Below are 24,096 nucleotides of genomic sequence, written 5' to 3' on the forward strand. Positions count from 1 at the left end.
CCGCCCCAAGCAACTGCCAATGCCCGCCACCCACAGATGACAGACAACGTGTAAATCGTTGTACAAATCGTCTTTAATTGAGAAAGCATGGAGTGGAGACCCTGTCCCCTGGGAGCAGAGCCAGGAGACGGGTGGAGCCTGAGCGGGGTCTGTGTGGGTGAGGGGAATATGCACCCCTCTTGCAACAAGCCAGAAATAGAGCCTGAGGAAAAGTGACCAGCCTCTGAGCCCCAGCCCCTCCCTTTAGGGCCCTCTCCTCTACCCTGCCCAGGTCTGAGGCTACTCAGAGTGTCCCTCCTAGTCACTGGTGGCTTCCTGGTCTTTTCCAGGCCTGCCCCAAGCTCTCCACGCTTTTTTGGGAAAATCTAGTCAGGTCCTTTTTGGGTACCTAAAACTTAGCTGAGGTTATAAGCTGTAAGTTAAGCAAGTTCTAGTCAGTTAGAAGCTCTGGGGGTATATGAGGTCTAGAGCCCCGAGAGGCCCTCGCCCTCCTTGGCCTGATTGGTAGGGGAGTGGGGTGGAACTTATTGCTGAACTGGGGTCTCTGCACTGGGGGATCAAGGTTGTGTCCCTCCTCTTATCCTTTTTATTCTAGACTCATTACCCTAAAGACCTCAGCTTTAAAGGGGACCTGGGAGGAATTCCTGCTGAGGTAGCTAAGTGTTCATGTTCCCCCCCCCCCCAAACCCAAGCACAGCCGAAACAAGCCATGGTTGTGGCCCCCTGCTCATCCCAACCTCCCTACTATGAGCCAAGGATTCCTGCCCAAACTCCTCTGCCCTTCCTCAGACTCTGTTTCCCCGGCGGGACCCCAGCTGAGTTGCAGGAGCTAGAAACTGCATGTATAAATAAGGTTAGCATTCTATAGGAAGAATCAGATTTTTAGAAAACCTAGGAAAAACAAGAAGTGTTTCTTGATTCACCAAGAAACGCATTACTAGAGAAGGTAGGAGGATGGGTCTAGAGCTTCCTCTGTATGAGCATTACTATGGCTATTCAGGCCTCGTTTCCATCCTGGAGGAAAGGGCTGAGTCCTGGTCTACGTCCTAGAGCCGAGATTCAGGAGGAAGTATGGCTCCATATGTGTCTAGAACACCATGCTCTAGCAGTGGGTGTCTTTGGGATAAGAAAGTTAAAACTGTGGTGTTCTGGGACCGGTCCTAGTTCAGGCCAAGGCCAGCAGCTGGACAGGGCTCATACCCAGCCCCTCTCTACCTGGAAACCAGGGGGTCCATCTGGGTCAAGGACAGAAGCCTGATGGATCCAGCCCAGAGCCTGAGTGCAAAAAGGGCCCTGGCTAGGGTGCCTGGTGTTCCAGAACCTGTCCAGAACAAGGCAGAAGGTGGAGGAGGGAAAAAAGGAAACTGATCCTGAGCTCCAGTAGACCTATACATCTATGGTTCAGTGGCAATGAAAAGGGCATAGGGCTCCAGGAACTGGCTGAGCCCCGGGGTGGGGAATATTTATGTCCTGGTTCTGTCATTTTGGGAACCCGGGCGCCTTCTTGGGAAAAGGCTTTGCGCGGCTGTGAGTGTGGAAGGAAAGAAGGGATCAGCCAGGACCACTGTCAGCCTCCCCCTCTCTGAACTTCCAGGCCCGAGGAGCAGGGAAGCCTGGGGAGTCACAACCAGCCCCTTGGCTCCCTCAGGATCGAGCACCTGGTGGGACCTGGCTGCTCAGGGCATGAGTGTGGCGGCACGGGTGGGGGCGGGGCCGGGAGCAGGGCTGGGAGACAGGCTGTGGCTGTGGCTGGCTCCGTGCAAGGGCCAGGAGCCTCCAGTCCACGGACTACATTTCAGGGGGCAGGGGGACTGGAAGGGGAGGTCTCAGGGACACTGTGGAGAGATGGCTCCCGGTACATGGCCACTGTGAAGGGGAGAGAGAGGAGCAGGAAGGAGAATTAGGCACGGAGAGACGTGGGAAGAATCAGCTTTGAAAGGGCTCCCATCCCCAACACCCATCCTCTGGGAATCCCAACCCACAGGAGAAGGGCTCCCCAAAGTCCCAGGGGCCAGGGGCCGGAGCCTTCCTGGTTTGACCCCTCATAACAGGTGTCCTCTTTAGTACCTTAGCTGTGTGTCACTCAATGTTCACATCGAGGCCAGCACCCTCCCCCCAACGTCCTTTCCTTGAGTCCATCCATACTCACCTTCCAGGAGCTTGGGCACAAAGTGGGCCGCTGCCTTGGTCTTCTTGACTCGATTTCCCTTCATGACTCGGCCCTCCTTGTCCAGGCCCAGGTACCAGGCCCGGCCAGAGCGGCGCTGGCGATAGAGAGCAGAGGCGTACAGGACGTAGTAATTCTCGAAGACGCACTCCTTAAAGCGACACTCAGCTGTGAAATGCGGCTGACGAGACAAAGAGCCAGAAAGACACACAGAGACAGAGACGAAAAGACTTATCACTGCACAGAAGGGAGCCCCAGAAGAAGCAGCCAGGGGGCGCCTGGGTGGCTCGGTCGGTTGAGCCTCCCGCTTCGGCTCAGGTCATGATCTCACAGCTCGAGATTTCGAGCCCCGCGTCGGGCTCTGTGCAGACAGCTCGGAGCCTGGAGCCTGCTTTGGATTCTGCGTCTCCCTCTCTCTCTCTCTCAGCCCCTCCCCTGCTCTCTCTCTCTCTAAAATAAATAAACTTAAAAAAGAACCAGTCAGGATACAACCCCTGCGTTTTGGGCTGGAGGGCCAACTTCTTACTCCGTGCAGAAACTAGGAGAAAGGGGGAACGAGGGAGCATCTGGTCACCCCCCCCCCCCCCCCACCGAGGAGGTGGGGGTGGGGCCTGGAATAAGAAGATACCTGCTCTCTACTCTCCTTCCAGCCTCTCTTGCCAGCCCCTCTCCGGGCTGAGTCTGGCGAAGTTCAGTAACCATGAAATCTGGAGGGAGTAGGATGTGCAGGAGTTCCAAAAGGCCGGAAGAGTTGGCCAAAGAGCCTGGTGGTGCTTGGGGGGCTACGCAGGCAGCAGGGATGGGAGGGACCCTAGCGGAGGTGCTCTGCGGTGGGCAATAACAGCACATCAGCAAGAGCTGGAGGGAGAGGGAGTCCCAGCGGTAGTTAAGGCTGTAGCTGGGGAGCCCTGGCAGGGCCGGCGATCCCCTGGCCACTCGGCCTCAGTGTCTCACCGAGCTGTAGAGCAGCCCCTCGGCGTTCATGGCCATGTAGTGACCCAGCTTGGCACTCTGGATGGTGACCACACGGAGCCCCACGGGGATCAGGTTGAAGTGGGCTGGGGGTGGAGAGAGGGGGCATCAGTGTCCCGAGCCTCAGACCCCCATCCTGGCTCCCCTGCTTCCCTTGGTGGTGGTGGGGGGGGGGGGTGTCAAAGAGCCAGACGGAGAATGACAGCACTTGAAGCAGGCACAGGATGGCCACCTCCTAGCCCCGCTCTCCCCTCCCCTCCCCCCCAGCAGCTGGCTTCCTCTCTCACTGAAAGAGCTGGTGTCCTCTGGGGTGCCCTGGATGGTCCCGTCAGGATTCGCCTGGAGGTAGAAACCCTGGCGGCAGAACAATTTGGTGACGATGCCTTTGAGCTGAGGCTCTGGAGAGAGAGACATTCATCTTTGAAAATGACATCTCTGTTCCCAGAAACATTCCTACACTTGGCGGGATCAGAGGAGAGAACCAGGGGAGAATGGAGGGGAGGACGCAGGTCCCAGGGCCCCAGCCCTCAGCCCCTCTAAGCACGCTCTCAGCCACCTCTCTGTGACTCGGGAGGAAGCTGGGGGGTGGGGCCCTTCTGCTTCCTCTAACCCCCAGCTTTCTGTTTAATTTATTGAAATTTATTTAAATGGCTTAATTCCTACCCTACAGCTCAACCACCAGTGGGGGAGGGGAGAAGAGTTGGAAAAGGAAGGGGAGATCCATCCAAAGGCAGAGGGCGGAGGGCGCCAGGCTGGACCGCCGAAGGGGCAGTGTGCTTGCGGCCGTGGGGGGCGGCCAGGTGACCACGGGGTAGGGGCGCCCCCTCGGGAGTGGGGGTGGGGCTGGGGCTGACGCTGACTCAGCACCTGCTGCTGCGGCTGCCGCTCGCTTGGCGCGGGCCTTGCCTTGGCCCAGTGCCGGCCTGTCTGACACTGACCCATCTGTCTGTCTGTCTGTCTGTCTATCAGTCTGCTGGCTCGCGGGGGGCCCAGCCCTCCCCGAGGCTCAGCCTCTCCCTTTCAGCCAGGTAACCCGCCTGAGGTGGGGGACGTGCGGTACCAAAGCGAGGAAAGCGGAGAAGGGGGCCCGGGAGCTGGCGAGGCAGGCTGAGTCACGTGGGGGCCGGGTCCCACTCAGAGGGTGGGCTGCGGACCGTACCAAGCGGAGGGCCGGCGGCGGGGGGAGGAGGGCACGAGGGGGCTGCCCCTGGGGGAGCTGGGAGTCGGCGGGAGCGGGGCCAGAGGGCCTCCTGCCAGCCGAGCCTGGACGGGGACTACGCGCTAACCCTCACAACTCTCCTTCCCCCGTCGCTTGCGCTCGGCCGACTTCCCTGTACCCCCTTGTAGGTGGTACGACCCCCCAGTCTCCCAGCGGGTCTCCAGCCCTGTACTGGGTCGGAGCTGCTCGCGCCGGAGGGTCCCCCGATCGTGTGGGAGCCCCCTTCGGAGTCGCGTAGGGGGTGATGGGGGGGGGTGGCCGGCTCCCCTCTCGAAGCGCAGGTCACAGAGGCGGGCGCACAGAGGGGCGGGCTGGCGAGGTAGCTGCAAGGACACCCGGGGGAGAGCTGGGGAGATTGGCGCCGCGCCAGGCAGGCTCGGCCAGCGGGAACCGAGCCAAGGCGTGGAGGGGCGGGAGAACCGGGGCGGGGGCGGGGCTGCCAGAGCTGCAGAAACCCTCGGGGTGACCCAGGCGTCCGGAACCCCCAGGCCCCTGCGCTCGGGATTGAAAGAATCGCGAGAGCCGGCACGTAGGCGGCGGACGGTGGGGGTGGGGGTGGGGACTCCTGTGTTGGGGGTGGGGGGGGAGGAGTGGGGGGCCGAGCCGGAGCCGCGAGGCTTCGGAGCGCCAGACCCAGCCCCTCAAGCCTTCCCCTTGCCCTCGACAGCAAGGAGACTCGGGGGTATGGGCAAAAGAGAAGGGAAACTGAGGCACGGTCTGGCAGGAGCTGTGTCGTCCTGGCCCACCCCACCTCTCACTTTCGGGGAGCCCCCCCTCAGTCGGGCCCCATCCTTCGGCGTCCCTGGCCTCAACCTCCCAGACCCGGAGACCCCGCTCCAGCCACTCACCAGGGCCGCGGTCCGGCCGCGCGGGCCGCCCCCCGCACAGTCGCACCTTGGACAGAAGGATGACGAGCTGCTTCTGGCAAAGGGACTTGGTGCCGCGGGGACACACGCGCCGCTGCGCCGACACCGGCCGGCTGCCCCCGGGCTCGCGGACCTCCCGCTTCTGCCGGATCAGGCTACTGGCCAGCGCCGCCATGGCGCCCCGGGAGGAGACACCCCCAAACCGGCAGGCGCCCCCAGCGCGCTCACCGGGGCATGCTCTTGACGCTGGGGTCCCAACTCACCGCCCCACCCACTGGAGCTGAGGATAAGCGCCAGGGCCCCTGCCCCCCCCGCCGCCCCTCGGCCGCCAGCTCCCACCCTTGGGCCCCGTGCTAGCCCCACTGGACCCAGCAGCCTACGTATCTCTGTTGACCCCACCCTGGACTTTTGCCCCCTACTGAAAACTACCCCCTTTCCCTGTTCTCCGGTGTCCCTGGCCCCTCTTCCCTTATCCCAAAGTCAAGACCCTCAAAATTTCCAAGATGTGGTTGCAATACCCCGAAGCACCTTTCCACCCTATTTTGGGGACCCGCACTCCTGCCAAACCCACCCTTGTAATCTAAAGGGTGTGGGTCCTTAGCTTTGACTCATCCCTACTGGGGCACTGCCAATGTCAGGGAGGAACCCAACCTTGGCGTCTTTGCCACCTTCTAAGTGGGTCCCCCACTTTTTTCCACTGAAGTCCCCCCAAAACTATGTCTGGGGAAGCCCAGGCTGTCCCCCGCTCAGCGATTAGGGGTTCCCCGACCCTGTCTCTGGGCAATACCTTTTTTCACATGGTTCCCAGCTGCTGAACCCCCTTCCTCACCTTGTTACCCCCCACTCCTTTTGAAGTCACCTCCAAATCCACCCTGCCTAGTGGGTTCACCAGGTAGGTGGTTGTCTGGAGGGCCTCTGTCACCTCGCGACAAGGAGCATCCGTTTTTTCCCGCCCCCCCTCCCCCCCGGGTTGCCCCTTAATTTCCTCGGGGACAGCTGGTGCTTGTTTAGATCCCACGCCCTCCAATCCAACCAGCCCCCCGAGAGGCGTGCACCCACGTTATCACCAGTCCCCGAATGTGAACAGGCTCCCCACAAGTCAGGGCGCGTCAGAGCTTTCTGCGACAGGGCTTCCCCGGGACAGCCTATAGCACCCTCTTCCTTCCCCGACGCCCCTCAACCTGTCCTGTCTTGTTGATCCGGCGACGGGTGGCTCTGGCTCCGGCTCCGGGCTCCTCCCTCCCTGTCCCTCGCGAGCGGAGCCTCCCTCCACGCCGGGCTAGGCGCCCCGGACCCCCAGGAACGAGGGAGGGTGTCTCCGCAGAGCGCCCTGGTCCGGCGAAGTCAGAGCCCCGGGCCTGGCGGCTGGACCCAGCAGAGCGGCGGCGGCGGCGGCGGCAGCGGCAGCGGCAGTGGGGAGCTAGGCAGCGGCGGCGACAGCGGCTCCCCCTCCTCCGAGAGCCGGCCCGGGGGCGGGGCAGGGGGCGGAGACGCCGGGAAGGAGGAGGGGGGGGGGGTGAAGCCGGGCGGGAGGAACCCCGGGGTTCCTCGGAGGCAGGGAGTGGGGACGGTCTCAGAGGCAGGCGGAGCCGAGGCAAGGCCGCACGTCTTGGGGTTCAGAGGAGGAGGGGCAAGGAGGCGACTCCACTGAGCGGATCCCTGGATGGGAGGAGAGGTTGGGCTTAAGATGGATGGAATGGCGGACGCTGGGAGAATGGAGAAGGGGACCCTACTGCCCCGGATGGGAGGGCAGAACTGAAGGGGGAAAGTGGGGGAGAGTAGGTAGAGGTGGTGGTGAGGTCTAGCCTGGGGCCGAATCCGGCCTTCTTAATCTCCGATTTTGTGGGAGCCAGATTGGTCAGTCCCTGGTCTCCGTGCCTTCTTTCTGCGTTTTGTCAGCAATATGCCCCCCTCCCCCTTCCCTATTGACTCCTAAGAGAAAAGACCATAAGAACTGGGGAAGATGGTTGCCTGAGGAAGCACCGGGCGGGGAGGGGTGCTGGCCGCCACAGATCTGAGGAGCAGAGAGGCCAGAAGTGGGACGACCACAGGTCAGGGCCCGGGGACGGGGCAGGAGGGTGGGGAACGACCCGCGAGGAAGCCTTCTAGACTGATCTTCGGGCCCAGGACGCTCAGCCTGCCTTCCGGGCGAGGGGCCGGCGGCCCCCCACCACACCCCGCCAGCCAACAGAAGCGCTTTCCACGCGGGTAGGAGCAGCGTCTTTAATGGGCCCCGCCTCCCACGCCGGCTAAGCCGCCCCCCTTGCGCGCAGCCTTGGCCTCCTCCACCGCGGCGCGCAGGGCCCGGGCAGGGTCCCCGCGGAGCCCGGCCAACGCCCCGAGCAGCCCAGCGGCGCCATCCCCCGCACGGAGCTTTCGGCCGCTCAGGAAATAGTGGGGCAGCGTCCCGGCCTCGAGCACACGGCCCAGCTCATCCAGCAGCCCGAGGCAGCAGGCGCCCGCGTTCTCCGGCCGCGCGAGATAGAGCGCGGGCAGCCGCTCGCACGCCCAGTAGAGCAACGTCCGCAGGAGGTAGGGCGCCGCGGCCCGGGTCCCGGCCACCAGCGGGCGCAGCAGCGCCTGGGCCGCCGCGTGCGCTTGCAGCAGCGGAGCGGGTATGCGCGCCTTGAGCGCCAGCTCCTGGCGGGCGAAGCAGAGCTGCCAGCCGGAGGCGCCTGGCTGCTCGCTGTGGCCGCCGGGCACCAGGTAGAAGGATGACGACTCGGAGGCCAGCGGGCCGGCCCACGAGTGGCTCCGAGCGCCCTCGGGCCAGCCGGCCACCGACACCACGGGAATCAGGTCGAAGAGCAGGAGGTGCCGCGGGGGCTCCGGCGTAGCCAGGAGGACGGTGGTGAACCCCGCGTGGCGGGCTGCGTGGACCAAGCGCGGGGCACCCGGGACCGGGAACAGGGACTCGGCGACCGCGGCCAGTGAGGCAAAGAACCACGCGGCCACCTGGGCGGGGCAAAGTGTGGGCCATGCCTCCCACCCCTCCGTCTGCTGCGGGCCTGGGCTATCGACGGCTGCTTTCGTGACGTCACCATTCAGGTTTTCCAGCGGGGTGGGAAAGCCAAGATCCATGATGCCTTGCCCAGGCGGCTCTTGCCCCGAAACGTTAGGAGGTGATTTTTCCAAAGCCACGTTTGGATCAGCCTCAGTGACAGAACCGTGCGGCTGGTCCACGGAGCTTTGCCGGCTCTTGGGACTTCCTTCACTTTCGGTTCGGTGGGTGGAATCACGTCCTCCTGGGACTGGAGGTCCTAGGCAATCCTGCCATGCCTCCCGAACCGAGGTTCCGCGTATGCGCTCTGGGAGGCACAGCCACGCGTAAGAGGAGTCCACGTCCAGTCGCAGCTCCTGCCCGGTGCCGTCTAGCGAAAACACGGGCACTAGGAGTGTAAAGCCCGCGTCGTAATGAGGTCCCCGGACGTAGGGACCTAAGGGTGCAGGTCCCAGATCCAGGGAGCCCTCGCGAATCCCGCCACGAAGCAGCAAGAGCTCCGCTTGGGGAGGAAAGCGGGGGTCCCGGCGGTGAATAAGACCTACAAGAAAAGACAGGATCGGGAGGGCACGACCCAAAGCCGGGACGGGACGGGGCGGGGCGGGGCGGGACCGAGAGCCGCGAGCACCCGAAGGCAGGGAGAGTTACTTACCCAGCAAAGAGAAGACAAAGTCCTTGGCCCGGAGGAGGTCTGGCCCCGGCTTGGGCGCGTCCCTCCAGCTTTCCTGCACACCCAGCTCCTGGATCAGCTGGGTTAGTTCCTGCAGCTGCGCCCCAGAGCAAAAGTCGATGTCCGTGAGCGGCCGGGCGGGGGCTGGGGGCGGCGGGCCCCACCAGGGCGCACTCCCCCAGACCGCGGAAGCCATGCAGCTCAATCGTTTGGGGCTAGGGGAAAACACGGACGGGAGGAAGCTTAGACGGGCCGTTCCTTTGCTGCCAAAAAGTCGCCCGCGTTCTTCTCGCGTCCCCAGGTGGAGCGAGCCCAAGCACAGTTCGTCAATGGGTCTGCAGATGGAGGGCTCTAAATTTAGTCTTGAAAACGAACCAGTAAATACCTCCTCCGGCGTTGCCCTTTTCCCACACGCTGGTCCCCGCCCCCGTGGAGCGGCTCACCTGACTCAGCAGGTAAAAAGTAGCCGTTAGGCCCCTCCTGCGGGATGAAATAGTCTCCGCCGCCGCCCCTTGTCTACCTCCACTCACCTATTTGGGAAGGGAAGAGGCTTGTGGCCTGCGGCTTCCCTCTCAGGGGCAGCTGCGAGGGCTGGGAAGGGAACGGATGGAAAGGCTCCACAGGTGTCTTCTTCCTGTAGCTCCTAGGGCCACGCCCCCCATTGCGACCACGCCCCCTTCTGGCGGCCGGCCTGGTGGTTCCGGGCCGGCCTCGCCTCCAGCCAGAGCTCAGTCACTCTTCCCTCTGCTGAGATCTCGCGCTGTCCTGGGGGTTGTAGTTTGTCTTCCGAGCTACCAGGGCGTTGGGGCCACGCCCCCACATCCTTTCCTGTTCCGCTGAAGTAGTGCCTGATGGAAGTTGTAGTTTCTATGGAGATCAACTGTTCGTGACTTTCGAGCCCAGGTCAGCCAGGCACAAAAAGATCCCGTGGGGTTGGGACAGAGGATGGATCTGAACAGCAGATAATAGTGGGGGACACACCCCAGGGCCCGGGGAGAAACAGGGGTCTCCGCATCCCTGTGTGAGTGGAGGAGCCCTAATCGCTTAGACCTGCGAGGGTTCGTCCATGCGATCCTAACTGCATTTTATTTTATTTTTAAAGTTTATTTTGAGAGAGAATCCCAAGCATTGTCGGTGAAGACCCCTCAATATGGGACCGGAACTCACAAACCTCGAGATCGTGACCTGAGTGGATTGGCGTGCTTAGCCGACTGAGCTACCCAGGTGCCCCCCATAACTGCATTTTAGAGAAAAGACTGCAACCTACGAAGGTTGCCCATGACAGAGCTGAGCCAGAGGGGTGTCGGAAAGCGGCTCGCAGCTGGGTGGGGAGGCATCTCTTTGGAGTCAGGGGTAAGCAAGAACACACAGGAGGTGACCCAGGAATACACATCTCGCTCAGGGAAGGGACCTGCATATTAATGATGCCCACCTCAGACACAAGTGAGGGCAGGGAAAAACAAAACAAAAAACAAAACAAAACAAAACCACTTTGACATCTGCCAGCTCGTGTATGTACATGGAAGAGTTATCAGGACCAAAAAATCAAGTCCAGAGGAAAATCCCAGCTGGGCTGGGGCAGGGCAAGGGGAAATTATCAAGAGAAAAAAATGGCTTTCAGTTACCACGGCTATCAGAGGCACAGCTTAAGTCGGGGATAAGACTAGGAGCCAAAACGAGAAGACAGAGCCACAGGAAACCAGGGACAGGCTCACAGCTCAGAGCGACCCATGGCTGGACCAGGTGCCCTCCCCTCTCCTCCCACCCTGGGGACTGGGTCTGAAGTGAGATAAGCCTGAGTCAATGGCAAGAGAATGAAGCAGAGACACCGAGAAAAATTATAGTGGCCTGTGGAGGGGACCTCTCAGAATCCAGAGCTCAATTTGGGGAGCCCAGAAATCAGGGGTTCCTAATCATTGACAGAGAGAACCCTTCTCCCTCGGCCACCTCGAGCCCCAAAACACAGCCCAGAACTGGGGAGGCAGGTTCCCATATATCTGGCTGTGACCCAAGAGACCTGATTGAGAAAACTGAGGATGGGGCTCTATCTCACAGTTTTGGGGTGATCAGGCAAAGGGTACCCCTACATCTTCCCTCCTCCCCAGAGGGTGACCTCTCACTCACACTAAAAACAGCGAAGTTCTCCGGGTTCTGTGGGAGCTTTGACGATGATGGGTTTGGGTGACTAGGGAAAGGAAAAGTTTCTCTAAACTCTAAATAAAGCACTGCCGTCCATCAGGATTTTCTGCGACGATGGAAATGTTCTGAATCTGTGCCGTCCAATATAGTAGCCACCCGTGCCTATTGGGCCTTTGAAATGTAGATGCTGAGACTGAGGAACAGGATTTTACTCTTTTTGCTTTTGTTTTGCTTTCATTTTTTTAAAGTGGGGGGCTTGAACTCATGAGCCCGAGATCAAGAATCACGCGCCCCACCTACTGTGCCGGGCGCCCCTGAAGTTTGTTTACTTTTCGTTAAATTACGTTTTAATCGCCATATGTGGCCAGTGGCTACTGTATCGGACAATGCAGCTCGAGGGCCTTGGGGACAATGGGTTTCGCTACGTGGCAATGCAGCAGGGACAAGGCTAGCACCAGTCTTCCTGAGGCCCCGTGGCTGGCCAGCGTCGGGAATGGGGCTGGGGTGGATGGCCTCAATCAGCCACAGAACACTTCTCTTGTCTCTTTATTCCCAATGCACCTTTGTCCCCTCTTTTCCCAGGGTCCTCACCACACACTGATGTCCCCACTCCCTGATGGTCTCCGGTGAGTTGCTGGGTGCCTCTTGGCGAACGCGCCTGGGAGACAGAGCTTCGCACTTGTCCCTGCCCAGCTGTCTTTGGCGGGCGTCAAAGACCACGTGCCCTACCCGGGTGCCCGACCCAGGACAGTAGGGCTTCCAGTTGTTTTGGGGAGGCATAGACTTCTGGCGATGGTCCTGGCAGGCTGAAGGGATGGTGCTCACGGGACGATACACCCAGTCTTGGCTGCCTGCTCGCCGGGGGGATGGCTGCAGCTCGATCAGCAGGGGTACCTCTGAGAAGGTGTGCAGGTCACTGTAGACCACCTGGGGTTTGGAGGAGTAGGAGTTCTGACTCAGTGGAACAGAAATCCATGATAGGTGCTGCTCTGGACCCTCCTTCCGAGGAGCCTCCTCGGGTACAAATGACTTTGTCATTTGTGTTGTCTTTGGGGTCTGAGGTAGGCCCGAGACCTGGACAGTGTCAGTACCTAGGACAAGGCCTGGGTTCTTGTGGTGGTGGGGACTTGGGGTAAGGCACGAATCCTTGCAGAGGCCCGATCCCCCAGTAAGGCCTTGAGTCCTGGGGAGGCCATGGTCTTGGGTAAGGGCTGGGCCCTTGTGGGGGCCAGGATCTTGATTGATTCCTGGGTACTTGTGGAAGTTAGGGTCTTGGGTGCGTTCTGGGCTCCTGTGAATTCCAACATCTTGTATATGGCCGCATCTCCTTTCGACTTCAGTGGCTTGTGTAAGGCCTGGATTCTTATGGAGATCAGAATCTCGAGTAAGGCCTACGCTTCTGTAGACTCCAGAATCTTGGGGAAGGCCTGGGTTCTTGTAGTCTCCTGAGTCTTGGGTAAGGCCTGAGCCCTTATGAAGGCTAGAGGTTTGGACCAAGCCTGGGCTTTTGTTGACTCCAGAGTCTTGGGCAAGGTATGGGCTCTTACGTGGGCAGGAATCTTGGGGAAGGTCTAGACTCCTAGAGACTCCCGACTCGTTGGCATTACCTGTACTCTTATAACCTCCAGAATCTTGAGAAGGGCCTGGGCTGTTATGGAGACCAGTTGTTTGGGAGCAATCTTGACTTTTATAGAGTATAGTCTCTTGGTTTTGTTCTAGACTCCTACAGGCTCCAGAGTTTTGCATAAAGCCTGAGCTCCTCCGAATGTCAGAAGTTTGGGGAAATGGTGTGTTTTTGTGGAGGTCAGAAGGTTGGGTGAGACATGGGCTCCTAGAGATACCTCCATCTTGAATAGGACCTAGATTCTTCTGGGGGCCAGAATCTTGGGTAAGGACTAGATTCCTGGGAAGTCCAGAGTCTTGGGAAGGGCTTGGACTCTTGTAAAGATAGGGGTCTTGGGGAAGGCCTGGGGGCTTGTTCCGGCCAGGATCTTGAACAAGGCCTGGGTTCTTGTAGGGGACTGGATTTGGGGCAAGGCCTGGGTTCCTAGGAACTCTTGAGTCTCTTGAAAGGTTTGGAGTCCTTTGGAGGTCAGAGTTTTGGTTGAGGCCCGGACTCTCGTGAAGTTCAGGGGCCTGGGGTTGGATTGGGGGTTGGAACGTCTCGGAGAGCTGGGGAGGGATGGGAAACTGGGAAGAGGGGGTGGATGGAGAAGACTTGGAGGTTGGGGGATTTTGATGGTTGGAGAGTTGACGGAGGACAAAGGATTTGGGAGGCATAAGAGGCAGAGATAGAGTGCATGGTGGAGGAATAGTGCCCAACACGCTCTGGCCACCGGTTGGAGAATGAACGCAAGGTTGTGAAGGTATGGCATCCTTGGAGTAGACCACGCACTTGGGGTAGACTGGAGTCTGGGAGTCTGTGTGTTTCCTCTCAGAGCCGCAAGGGTGGAAGCTGCAGTAAGGGAAGGTCTTGGGCTGTAGGAACTTGTCTTTGGCGTCATTTGAGATCTTCCATTCCATATTCCCCAACTCCAGGTAACCCAGTATGGACCCTGCGGAGGGCTTGGCACTGTCCCCACTATGTGGCTTCGGTGTTTGCTCCGCTGCCCCAGAACTGCCCAGACCCTGCCCCTCTTGGGCCCTGGGGAGGGTGCCCAAGTCCTTTCTGGAATACCCAGAGTTCTGGGGCGGGCACACGTGGCATAAGTTCTGCTTTGCCCTGTGGGCATCGTAGACCACCTGGCCAGTGGAGAGGCCTTGGCTGAAGGCAGTCGGGGTAGAGGGAATAGGAGTTAGGATGGGGGTAGGTATGGTGGCAGAGACAGAGATAGGAATAGGGACAGGAGCGGTAGTCAGGGTCATGACCAGAGCTGAGGTTGGGACAGAGATTGAGCCAGGGGCTGGGGTTGCAGTTGGGGGAGGCACTGGGGCAGAGGCGGGAGCAGGGAGCAGGCTGTGAGGGGTGGGGGTATAGGTCACACGAGCATGGGCCGGAGGGAAAGCTGGGGGGGCATGGGCTATTGTGTGCCCGGGACTGTGACCCAGGGAATGGGCTGAGGGGTGCTCAGGGTCATGGGCCTGGGCAGCAGTGTGCTGGGTGTGCTCAGGGGTGAGGCCTGGGGGACGTGGAGGGGCCTGGGCTGAGGCATGCTCGGGGGCAGGGGCTGGGGAGAGGATCTGGGCTTGGGGGTCGGGGTGCTCAGGAGTGAGGGCCGGGGAGGAGGGCTGGGCCTGGAGGGGGTTGTGCTCAGGGGTGTGGGCTGGGGGGGAGATCTGGGTCTGGGTCTGGGCCTGGAGGGGGTTGTGCTCAGGGGTGTGGGCTGGCGGGGAGATCTGGGCCGGGGCCGGGGCCTGGGCCGAGTCGTACTCTGGGGTCTTAGTCTTGGTCTCGGGCAAGTGGAGAGGAGCCATGTCTGCCTTGCTCATCCAGGGGAACTGGGAAGGTGTCTCGTGCCTGGAGAGGAAGGGCGCCTGGGCCTCTGAGGCTGTGACCTGAGGGGCCTCCCCGGCTCCCATCACCCCTTCCTTCCACAGTCCCCATGGCGCGTCCACAGGACCCCCTGCGTGTCCACCCCGAGGCGGCATCCAGCGGCACCCGGAGGCCTTCTCGTCTTTTGTGTCTACTCTCCAGGAGTCCAGGTGGTCGGAGCGCCCCGGCAGGAAGCGACGATGGTAGCCGGAAGAGACTCTCGAGCACAGGTTCTTGGGGTCCTCGGAGCAGCACGCGCACGTGGGACGGTTGCCCACGCCTCTGGCTTGCTTGTCTGCGGGGAAATCGGGATGGGACGAGGCCCGGCTTCCTGAGGGGCCCGAGAAAGGGGGACAGGCCCACATCCCCTTGAGGCCACGCTGGGGCCCGCTCACCTTTGGGGAAGAGGTGACGGAAGAGGAGCCGCAGGTTGCTCTTCAGATGCCTCCAGAGCTGAGGGACGCGGGGAAAGGGGGAGTCCGGAAGCGCGGTGAGCCCCGAAGGCCCGCTGCCCTCCCGCCTCGGCCCCTTTGAGGCCCCCGCCCCCCGCCCCTGGTGCCCAGCCCTGCCCTGACCAGAGTCACCACGTTGATCCCCACGTTGAGCAAGATGAAGCTGCCCAGAATCAGAAGAATTGAGTCTCCGAGGTCCTGGCACTTCCTGGGGTGGGTGCCAGAGCACCCCGGCGCTCCGGGGTGGGCTCGCTGTCCCATGGCCGGGGGCCCCAGGACTGCCTGGGCCCCCTGGCCCCCACATACTCGCTAGGAGCCAGGCTCCTCTGGCGGGGGAGGGGGAGAAGGACTGGGTCATAATGGGGCCGGGCGGCTGGGGTCACAATGAGGGAGGGCCGGGGACAGTGTGCCCTGGTAACTAGGTCACCTGAGCCCGGACGGTCAGGTGGGGCCTGGAAGCCGGCGTGCCTGCCCCGCGGCCCTGGCTGGGTCCCCCACTGCCCGCTGCCTCACTCCATCAAACACGCACATTCCATCCCCTTGGCGGCTCCTGAGGCCGGGGAGACCTTGGCCTCAGAGCCCTGGGGAAGGCCCGGCTGGACCCCAGAGCCCTGGCATGCTTCCTGCCCTTCGCCGGGCCGTGGTCCCGGCTCTGCCCACACGTGGAACCCACGGGTCTGGAATCTGACCTCACGGTCTCGCGTGGGGCTGTGCCTCTGAGCCCACTTTGGGATCAGGGCGACAGGGACCCAGCGTAGGTGCTCAGGGACCCGTGGTTTGGAGTCTGCCGCTGCAAGATGTCCTTAGTGCGTGGCACGGGACCGTGGGGCCTGCGGGGGCGGGGGGGGGGCGTGGCCGCCGCCGAGGGGAGCCTCACGCGGATAAGGGGACACTGGCTTCTCGTGTCAGGAAGCCAAGAGCAGGGACCCGGGCTGGCAGGAGGAGGGGGCGATTCCAAGCCACAGAACATCACAGCGCTGACTTTGTTGCTCTTTATTCCTCTCTCCACGCCCCCCCACCGCCCGTGTTCCCCGCCGGTCAGTGGAGTTTCCCGTTCCGGCTCCTGTGCAGGGAGGGCCTGGAGGCCGAGGTGCAGGGGGGCGGCAGGGAGCTGGCCCGCGCTCTGCTCTCCTGGACCTGCCGCTTCAGCTCCAGGCTGTCGTATACCTGGTAGCTGCCATTGGCCCCCGGGGTCCGGCTGAGTGGCCTGAAGGTGGGCTGGGCTGGGGGCGGCTCCGGAGCCTGGGCTTCGGGCAGGGGCTGGGAGGAGCGGGGCAGCAGGGCTGAGCCGGGAGCCGGGGCCCGTCGGTGGGAGGTCTCGCCCAGCACGGTGAGGGATGCGGTGGTCAGAGGGTGCCGGGCGGGCGTTGCCTCGGTGCATTCGCCCGTCCGGCGCCGAACCTCGTGGGGGTCCCGGGCGCCGTAGCCCAAGTGCCCCGTGGATGGGTGGGGGCTGCGGTTGGACTGGCTGTGAGCGTGGCCAGGGAGGCTCTGCCGGTGGGCCTGGGGGGAGCAGGGCTCCCGGGCCTCGGGCCGGGACCCCCGGGGCACCAGGGCACAGGGGGGTCCGGAGCCCTCCAGACCACGCCACCGCTGATCCCGGGAGTCATGGAGTAGCTGGGCCCCTGAGGGGTAAGGGCTGTGTCCCGCGGGGACCCGGGAGGGGCCGGGGGGCAGCCGGCGGACGGGTGGTGGAGACGGGGTCCGCTGCTCAGCCTCCAGATTGCCCCAGATTCGGGACTGGGGGCAGTGGGGCCCGTAGGACTGCAGCCTCAGCTCCGACTTGGCCTCCACGCGCTTGGGCATGCGGCGCGGCTCAGGTGACAGGTACAGAGAAGGTGGCGGCAGGCTGGCCAGGATCCCACCCTGGCGGCCCCACAGCCCCAAGTTGGAGGGCAGGCCCACCGGCTGGTAGAGCCCTCCCCAGCCCCGCCATGGGTACTTGGGGTGCGGGAAGGATAGGTCATCCTCCTCCAGGCAGGAGTCTAGGTTGTCCTCATCAAAGGAGGGCACTGGCCACAGCTGTGACATCTTGGGGCTGTGACAGTGACTGTGGAAGACGGAGCGGTTGGGGGGGAAATGCCTATGGTTCCTCAGTCCCCACTGGTGGCTGCAGGGGCGGTGGTGGCCGGGGTGCCGGCCACGGCGGTGGCTGCAGCGGCGGTGGCGGCGACAGCTGCAGCGGGGGCTGCGGAGACAGCGGTAGGAGGAAGAGCGATGGCAGGTGGGCGGGGCCATCTTCACTTCTACAGGGTCCAGGGCACAGTGGATGTGAACGTCTTGGGTCTTGGCCGGGGCGTCTTTGGGGGAACCTTCGGAAGCCTGGAAGATTTCATCTGGGGGCGACGAGAGTCCGTGAGGACAGGGTGAATGTCAGAAGAGCTCAGGGTTGGGAACAGTGCGGCCTGGGTTTCTAGGGTGGTGACGGTGGCATCGGGGGGAGGGGTGTCCCCTACCTCTCTTGCTGCCATACTCACTTTTCAGATGAATCCAATGTATCATCTTGTCTAAGGCATTCTGGAGTCCATGCCACATCTGGGGGTACGGTGGGGTGGGAGTGAAGACCACGCCCGCCCCCAGCCCTCTCCACCCCGGGGGGGCGGGGTGGCCCACGGCCATGCCGTCACTGACCGCAGTTACCACGTTGATCCCGATGTTGACAAGAATGACGAGACCCAGCAGCAGGAGCAGTAAGTCGTTGGCACCCTGGGGAGCTTCTTGGTATGGACTGCAGGACCCCAGGCTGTCATAATAGAGCTGGTTTTCCATGGCGGGGGGGTCCTAGGGCCACCTGGGCCACCGCGCCCCCCCCCCCCCCCGCCCCGACCACACTGTGCTCATGCCAGGACCTGGGGACACCTACCAGCTGGTGAGGCTGTTGGGTCATAATGAGGCACATGGCAGGGGAGTCACAATGAGCGTCTGGCAGCTCCTTTATCCACTTGGCTTGCTCTTTACATGGCCGTCTCTGACCTTGGCTGCGACCTGATGGGAGTCCAGTCCCCAGATACCCCAGAGCTCCCTTTGTCTCTCTGTCTCCATAGGGCTTTGCTTAAGTCAACACCTGATTGCGGATTTGCAAAATATGGTAGCTGTGGGCACAAGACAGTCTTCATAGGGACCGAATCAGCCAGAAAGGATTTCCTCCAGTGCATTGTTCTTTCGAGACCTTAGGGCAGCTTAGTAGCCTGATGGAACTCTCCACCCGCGCCCACTTGGGGCCAGCAGCTAAGGTGACAGCGAGAGTCCCCTCTAGGGTTGCAGTTTTCGCTCCCTGTCCTGCCAGTGGCTGCAGCCATAGGCGTGGTGGTCACTGAACCCAGCGACCGCTTCGCTTCAGAGCAAGACTGACCACCGCCTTGCCGGGGTCGCTCGGCCAGGGACCACCGCCAACCGTGGTCTCTCCCCTTCCTAACCAACTGCCCTCCCACTGGCCCACCCCTCCAAGTTGAAACACTGTTGGCTCCCACCTTAAGAAAAAAACTCATGAAATACACAAAGCACAGCACAGATGTAATTGTCCATGTGCCAAAAGGAGTCTTCTTTTAAACCAGGTTCGTCGCTGGGGGTCCGTGCAAGTGGTGCCCCGCGGACCTCTAGTCTTTTGTTGGCTCGAGGAACAACTCAGCAAAAATAAAGGAAGAACCGACGGGCAGGGCGTTTCCCCTCCAACCTCCAAACGCCTAGTAGGGACATACTCACTGAAGGGAATCAGCTTAAAGCAGGCTGATTCACAAAGGGCCTTCCAGGACCACACTTGCTCCGGAAGGTGAGGTCCAAGCTGCTTCCGCCTGGGCGCCTGCCCTCACGTGGCTTCCCTTCCCTAAGGTCGTGCCTGTGCACGTGTACGTGGGTGCATGCCTGTGACCCCAACTGTCTAGGAGTGGGGTAGGGCCCGGGTTTCCCTGCTCTCTGTGGATGGAATATTCTGATGAGTTCACACGGCAAGCTGAGGAAGGTGGGAGATTCTGGTGGGCCAGGCTGACTCGGTGGCCGTGAAATCTACCCGCGGGAGCAGTGCCCGGAGCCTCAGGGGCCGCGAGGTTGATCCCCGGTGTCTGTGTGACCGCGAATAAGTCCCTTATCCTCTCTGAGCCTCGCTCTCCTCATTGTGACAGGCAGGTGCTAATCAGAGGAGCGAAGTCACAGAGAATGTCCCCAGGATTTCATCCTCTGCTCTGAGCCTGCTCTGGGGTACGAGAACCTCAGGTCCCGGCCGGGAAATTCTGAAGGCCTGGATCTCTCGGTCGGCCGGCCACCCTCCGAGAAACCGGGGCTTAAGAGGCAACCACACCGCGCCCTGTGGCTGCAGCCTACCTCTGGCGGAAACCAGGCCGCTCGAGGGCTAGGGCCATGGGGATGGGGTCCCCCTCTAGTGCAGGTCTGCCTGAGGATCTGGGGAGGGATTTGGGGGACCTGCTCTGGGCACCAAGGGAAACAGGGGAGCTACAGGTGGGAACGTTGGAAAGAAAAAAGAGCTGTGGGCAGGGCCCAGGGCAGCCAAGAGGTGGATGAGGGTCCTTAGGGCTCTCTAGGCCCTGTAGCCAGGGAGAGCGTTGTCTTAGCGACCAGGGCTTTTGGGTGCCGTGGGGGCCCTGGCACCCCCCCTCCCCACCACACCATCACAAACCACCTCCTCTCTTCCTTTTATTTGTCTCCCGGTCACCTCTCTGCCAGGGAACGGTATACCCAGTCCTTGCCCGTCCCCTCGGCATTGCTGGACTTGGAGATCAGCGGGTAGCAGTGGGACAGGGCCTCTACCTCGCGGGTCAGCTCCCGGAGGCGCCGCCTCACTTCTCGGGCGTCATACAATACGCGGCGCGAGGAGGGGCGCCCGGGGAGGTCTGGGACGATTGCGGGGCCCCGGGCAGGAGGCGGGGCTGGAGGGGCAGGGGCGCCCTGCTCCTGCTCGGCCTGGGTCCCCGCCCCCGCCCCTGCCCCACAGTTGTCGTGGCTCAGGGCCTTTGGGCTCGGGGGTGGGGGGTTCACCGGGTACACGTAGGCCTCCAGGCCCAGCTCCGACCGCATCTCTCCTTTGAGGGGCTTTCCTTCTACGGTCTGCTGGAAGCGAATGGTGTGGGGAGCCCAGAGCCCCTGGGTGGATTGGAAGCTTTCCCAGTCTGCGCAGTGATCCCAGTTGTGGGAGCAGATTGCTGGGTGCCGATGTGGGGGCTTCTCCTCGTCGTAGGTGTCGGGGGCCCAGGCGACCGGGTGGTGCCCCCGGCGCCTCGAGGAGCCCCTGTGGCGATGGCGGCGAGTGGGTGGGGGAGTCACGGTCATTTTCATGGGGTCCATGGTGCATCGAAGGTGGACCGCAGGGGCTCTCTGTTTCGGAGGCTGGGTCTGCTTCTCAGGTGAGGATGGCTTAGAAGCTTCTGTGGATCGAGGGGAGGTGAGAGGCTGGGGGGGGGGGGGGAGGAGGCTGGTTCCTCTAGGGATGGGGAGGGCAGGGTGCAGGGTGGGGGGAGAGGGGGCACCGCCGTGGGGTCTGAGAGGGGAAAGCTGGAGAGGAAGGGGCCGGCTCAGGGTCAGGCCTGGAGACCCCTGGGTCCTGCCTCTCCTATGCCCCCAGCAGCCTCCGCTTACCTTTCTCATAAACGACATGGAACACCCGATGTAAGAAGGCGCGGAGTCTGCGCCAGAGCTGGGCGATGGAGAACACAATGACCCCAGGCGGGCCCCAGCCACCAGGCCCTCCCCCAGCCCTCCTGCCGTCCCCCCTCCCGCCAGAACCGCCCTGACCAGCGTCACCATATTGATGCCAATGTTAATGCAGATGATGAGACCCAGCAGCAACAGGATGGAGTTGCCCAGGTCCTGACAGCTGTTGGTGCTGGAGCTGGGATATGAGGCCCACCCAGGCCGTGGCTGCTCAGCCATGGCCATGGGGGTCCCTAGGGCCACCGGGGCCCCTAGGCCCCCAGCCCACTGTGCCCACAGCGTCTGCCCGCCCGCCCACCCGCCTGTCCCAGAAGCTCCTGGGGGTAAGCGGGTCACAATGATGCCGGGGCTCTCCCTCACAATGTGCCAAGAGGGAGAGTCTTGGGCCCGTGGCTGACCCTCTGGCCTGTCTGCCGCCCGCCCCCATCAGCCCCTGCCCGCTCCTCCTCTACACCAGGCTCAGCCCCTGCCCACACCTGGGCCCCGAACAGAACTCCCCAAACAACACTGCCACCATAGCAGCCTCACCCCAGCACCCTCTCCCCCTTTCTCTCAGCCTTCGAAGCCATCAGCCGAGATGGGCTGTGGGCTCCGACTGCCTCCCCGGCGCGGGCAGGGGGGCCTCCCGACGGCTCGTTTCCTCGGGCCCCCACCCCCATCAGAGCACGCACGAACAACAGTTAAATTTTTATATTTACAATATTCTCTTCATCTTTTGCCAGGTTTAAAAATGTGTACAGAGCCGCGAAGGGTTGGGGCAGGGACATGGGATTGTCAGGGGGTTGTTCTGGGGAGAGGGGCTGGGCATTGGAGTCCGTGGCTGAATCATGGGGTCCCCCAGCCCCCCTCCCGTGCCCCAGCTTGGGGGGGGCATCTGTCTACAGGGTTCGGGGCCCAGGTCCCTAGCATTTAGAGGACGTGGCTGTTTGGAGAGGAGCTAGACCAGGCAAGGGAAGGGGGCAGAAAAGAACTAAGTCTCCATGGGGGGAGGTGGGAGAAGGGACAGTCAGGAGGCAAGGGCTTTGGGGAGCCAAGGCCAGGGGTTCTGGACCCGGGTGTGGAAGACAGCACCCCACCCCCTACTCAAGTTTGGCACAAACCCGCAAAATGCCAGCAGGCGAGGATGCTCCTCCTGCTGGTGTCCCTTCAAACCCTTCCTGACGACGTTCCTGTCCCCAGAGGCCCAAGCCCTTTGTCCTGGGGCACCTCCTTCCCGGGCAGTCACCTCACACATGTCCTTTCAGATTCTCCCTGCTGCTGTCTGCCCAGGCCCCGCCCCCCACTGCCCCTCCATCTGTTCCTGGGCACGGCTGACCTCATTCTCTCTGCAACCTGTCCCTCGAAGCCTCGCCCCCCTGCGCTCCCCCGCGCCTTTCCTTGAGCCCTGGCCGGCTGAGGGAAGGGGGGGCCAGGTCAGAGAAGGGGAGGACATCCAAGGGGAGAAGGTGGTCTGACATCGAGACGGGATGGCTTCAAAGAGGGAGACAGGGTTGGGGGATTAGGACACCGAGGCACCGAGGGAGGGGATGAGACACAGTGAAGAGCGGAGACACAGGCGGGACCCTTGTAGCTGCCGCTTCCCCTCCCCCCCCCACCCCGTGTCCCCCCCCTGTCTCCACAGTTACCTGCCCTGGCCCAGGACTGGGGAATCCTTGGCACGTTTTGAGGGTCTTCCCCCCACCCCACCCCTCAAACCCACCTACGCAGTTTGGCACGGATGAGCAATGATCTGAGAACTGAGGGAAAGGCTGTCCTCAGACCCCAGTGAGGGCTTTGGTCAAACATGCATGGCCTCTGTGGGTGGCACGCCATGCCCCCCCAACTTAGCATCTCTTGGAGAGGGGCAGAGCTCTGCCCCCCGGAGTTGTTCCCCCCCCCCCCCCCAGCTTCTGTCTGTCGGGAGTCTGTTCCCCACCTGCCGGGTGGGGAGGAACGGGGCGCTAGGCCTTCTTGGACCTGGCGGGGAGGCCAAGGAGAGCCGGGGGCCGTCCGCATGGGAACACACACATCCACATGCAAGAAGGCGTTTCCACCCAGAGAAATGTGTCCCCGACCCATGGGGAAACAAGTTCCCGGGGGAGCACGGGGGTGCGCGGATCTCCTCCCTCCCTCCCCTGGCAGGGAATCTGTATCTGTCGTCTGCGAAGGCCAGGCCCACCCAGAGAACGTGCTTCATCTGACATATGCCAGGGGTGGGGGGAATAAACATGCTTGGCTGGGGCAGAGGGGGGTGGGGCAGGGAGCCGGGGTGGGGGTGGGCGGGGGGACTGTGATTTCCTCGCTGCTTCCCAGGCACCACCCTGCTGTGTCTGTCCGGTGGCCAAGGGTCACGGGTCCGTGAACACGCCATTTCCAGGGTCTCCATGGGGTGGGGGAGGGGAGGAGGTGGGAGAAGGCAGGAGGGAACGGGATTCTGGGGTACAAATCCCCGCAGAAACTCTTCGAGGGGGCCAACATGTGTCCAGGGCGGCAAAAAAAAAACCTCACCCTGCACATGGCAAAACGCACCCCCTCGTGAGAAAGCACACCTCCACGTGGGAAAATACTTCCACGTTTCCGCACACCTAAGACTGGTGTCCCAATGGAGGGGACGAAACGCCCCCCCCGAGTTGTTCCGAGGCCCAGGTCCAGAGAAGAGAAAGGGCCTCTCGGCATCCTGGCGAGGAAAACCCGTGTCCACCTCATGCTCCTCCGCGCGTGACGCCCCCCTCCGCTCCCCCCCCCCCCCCCCCCGCCACTCCCCGCGCAGGAAAAGCCTGTCGCCGAGCGGTCCTCCCTGCCTCCCGAGCGGCACTGCCCGCCGGCGGGGGGTGGGGGGTGGGGGGTTGGTGGGGGTGGAGGGACGGCTGGGGAGGAGGAGGGCCTCCCCCCGCCGCCCCCTATACCCGAGTGGTGGAGTGGGGGTGCGGTAGCGTGTTGTTGTGGCTGGTAGCGGTGGGGGGCGGCGGGGGGAAGGGCCCGAAGGGGTGGAGGGAGGGGGGCGGCGGCGGCGGCGGGGGCCCCAGGCCGCTGGGCAGCAGGGTCAGGGCCCCGGGGGCCAGCAGAGGCACGTCGTCCGGCGCCCGGCGCAGGGCCAGGGTGTAGTCGGGCGGGCAGGCGGGGCGCAGGGCCTCGGCGGGGTCCGCCCCGACGCCGCCCGCCCGCTTCAGCTGCAGCGACACGAGCTCCTCCTCGGGCGGCAGCTCGCGGCCGGCGGCGGGCAGCAGGGCGCCCCCTCCCGGCACGCCGGAGCCCGAGCCGCCCGGGGGGCTGAGCCGCCGGCACCGCAGCTCCTGCCGCCGGTCCCGCTTGTAGTAGAGCGCGGCGAAGGCGAGGATGTTGAGGAAGAGGAGCGAGGCGCCCACGGCCACCGTGACGCTGAGCTCCGTGGAGTAGTCTCGGGAGTCCCCGGGGAAGCGGTCGTAGGCCCGGGGCCCCGGCTCGGGCTCGGGCTCGGGCGGCAGCGTGGCGGGCGGCGGGGGCCGGCGGGTGCCCGGG

At 62.8% G+C, this 24,096-nt stretch overlaps 6 protein-coding genes across 13 annotated transcripts in view; all 6 read right to left on the reverse strand.

Annotated features, from left to right (window-relative positions):
- Positions 1-54: 54 nt before the first annotated feature.
- FGF11 (fibroblast growth factor 11) lies at positions 55-5,527 on the reverse strand. 3 transcript variants are annotated; one of them, XM_040453361.1, is made up of 5 exons: positions 5,253-5,526; positions 3,427-3,493; positions 3,122-3,225; positions 2,150-2,348; positions 55-1,866 (listed from the first exon to the last, which is right to left on the reverse strand). In XM_040453361.1, exons 1-5 carry the CDS (start codon positions 5,397-5,399, stop codon positions 1,796-1,798), a joined length of 588 nt encoding a protein of 195 aa, XP_040309295.1. In that variant the 5' UTR covers positions 5,400-5,526; the 3' UTR covers positions 55-1,795. The 3 variants fall into 3 exon arrangements, with proteins under 3 accessions (XP_040309295.1, XP_040309294.1, XP_040309296.1); XM_040453360.1 differs by having other exon boundaries at positions 3,427-3,537; positions 5,207-5,519; XM_040453362.1 differs by lacking the exon at positions 3,427-3,493 and having other exon boundaries at positions 5,207-5,527.
- A 1,906-nt stretch (positions 5,528-7,433) lies between these two features.
- TMEM102 (transmembrane protein 102) lies at positions 7,434-9,686 on the reverse strand. Its single transcript, XM_040453358.1, has 3 exons — positions 9,426-9,686; positions 8,878-9,110; positions 7,434-8,766 (listed from the first exon to the last, which is right to left on the reverse strand). The coding sequence occupies exons 2-3, from the start codon at positions 9,089-9,091 to the stop codon at positions 7,448-7,450; spliced, it is 1,533 nt and encodes a 510-aa protein (XP_040309292.1). The 5' UTR covers positions 9,092-9,110; positions 9,426-9,686; the 3' UTR covers positions 7,434-7,447.
- A 1,920-nt stretch (positions 9,687-11,606) lies between these two features.
- On the reverse strand, positions 11,607-15,221 carry SPEM3 (SPEM family member 3). Its single transcript, XM_040453357.1, is given in 4 exon segments — positions 11,607-11,660; positions 11,662-14,801; positions 14,902-14,959; positions 15,082-15,221. Coding segments are annotated over 4 exon segments (3,375 nt in total). The 5' UTR covers positions 15,220-15,221; the 3' UTR covers positions 11,607-11,621.
- A 716-nt stretch (positions 15,222-15,937) lies between these two features.
- Positions 15,938-19,554, reverse strand: SPEM2 (SPEM family member 2). Of its 4 annotated transcripts, none has more exons than XM_040453366.1 (4): positions 17,822-19,554; positions 17,590-17,701; positions 17,436-17,493; positions 15,938-17,008 (listed from the first exon to the last, which is right to left on the reverse strand). In XM_040453366.1, exons 1-4 carry the CDS (start codon positions 17,855-17,857, stop codon positions 15,997-15,999), a joined length of 1,218 nt encoding a protein of 405 aa, XP_040309300.1. In that variant the 5' UTR covers positions 17,858-19,554; the 3' UTR covers positions 15,938-15,996. The 4 variants fall into 4 exon arrangements, with proteins under 4 accessions (XP_040309300.1, XP_040309299.1, XP_040309298.1 ...); XM_040453365.1 differs by having other exon boundaries at positions 15,938-17,146; XM_040453364.1 differs by lacking the exon at positions 17,436-17,493 and having other exon boundaries at positions 15,938-17,294; positions 17,822-19,551.
- Positions 19,555-19,592: 38 nt separating this feature from the next.
- On the reverse strand, positions 19,593-20,909 carry SPEM1 (spermatid maturation 1). 3 transcript variants are annotated; one of them, XM_040453369.1, is made up of 3 exons: positions 20,710-20,909; positions 20,545-20,602; positions 19,593-20,333 (listed from the first exon to the last, which is right to left on the reverse strand). In XM_040453369.1, exons 1-3 carry the CDS (start codon positions 20,842-20,844, stop codon positions 19,621-19,623), a joined length of 906 nt encoding a protein of 301 aa, XP_040309303.1. In that variant the 5' UTR covers positions 20,845-20,909; the 3' UTR covers positions 19,593-19,620. The 3 variants fall into 3 exon arrangements, with proteins under 3 accessions (XP_040309303.1, XP_040309301.1, XP_040309304.1); XM_040453367.1 differs by having other exon boundaries at positions 20,701-20,909; XM_040453370.1 differs by having other exon boundaries at positions 19,593-20,358; positions 20,701-20,757.
- A 385-nt stretch (positions 20,910-21,294) lies between these two features.
- NLGN2 (neuroligin 2) overlaps positions 21,295-24,096 on the reverse strand; it is a 14,907-nt gene continuing 12,105 nt past the window's right edge. Inside the window, exon 9 of the mRNA XM_040453374.1 lies at positions 21,295-24,096. This exon is cut by the window's right edge and continues 12 nt beyond it. Coding sequence (XP_040309308.1) covers positions 23,499-24,096 — 598 coding nt within the window. The 3' untranslated portion in view covers positions 21,295-23,498.

Source organism: Herpailurus yagouaroundi, unplaced genomic scaffold, assembly GCF_014898765.1.
Source record: "Herpailurus yagouaroundi ecotype Mexico unplaced genomic scaffold, PumYag 208, whole genome shotgun sequence".
Lineage (NCBI taxonomy): Eukaryota > Metazoa > Chordata > Mammalia > Carnivora > Felidae > Herpailurus > Herpailurus yagouaroundi.

Bases quoted from the DNA above. Each gene is read 5' to 3' on its own strand.
- FGF11 (XM_040453360.1), bottom strand. From the start codon at position 5,399: ATGGCGGCGCTGGCCAGTAGCCTGATCCGGCAGAAGCGGGAGGTCCGC. The intron at 3,226-3,426 runs GTGAGAGAGGAA...CTCCACCCCCAG, and splicing joins AGAGGACACCAGCTCTTTCA to CCCACTTCAACCTGATCCCC. The intron at 2,349-3,121 runs GTGAGACACTGA...TTGTCTCGTCAG, and splicing joins AGGGGCTGCTCTACAGCTCG to CCGCATTTCACAGCTGAGTG.
- TMEM102 (XM_040453358.1), bottom strand. From the start codon at position 9,091: ATGGCTTCCGCGGTCTGGGGGAGTGCGCCCTGGTGGGGCCCGCCGCCC. The intron at 8,767-8,877 runs GTAAGTAACTCT...CTTTTCTTGTAG, and splicing joins CTTTGTCTTCTCTTTGCTGG to GTCTTATTCACCGCCGGGAC.
- SPEM2 (XM_040453363.1), bottom strand. From the start codon at position 17,727: ATGGAAAACCAGCTCTATTATGACAGCCTGGGGTCCTGCAGTCCATAC. The intron at 17,494-17,589 runs GTCAGTGACGGC...CCGTACCCCCAG, and splicing joins GGATCAACGTGGTAACTGCG to ATGTGGCATGGACTCCAGAA. The intron at 17,295-17,435 runs GTGAGTATGGCA...CGTCGCCCCCAG, and splicing joins ACATTGGATTCATCTGAAAA to ATGAAATCTTCCAGGCTTCC.
- SPEM1 (XM_040453367.1), bottom strand. From the start codon at position 20,844: ATGGCCATGGCTGAGCAGCCACGGCCTGGGTGGGCCTCATATCCCAGC. The intron at 20,603-20,700 runs GTCAGGGCGGTT...TCCATCGCCCAG, and splicing joins GCATCAATATGGTGACGCTG to CTCTGGCGCAGACTCCGCGC. The intron at 20,334-20,544 runs GTAAGCGGAGGC...CTCGATCCACAG, and splicing joins CCATGTCGTTTATGAGAAAG to AAGCTTCTAAGCCATCCTCA.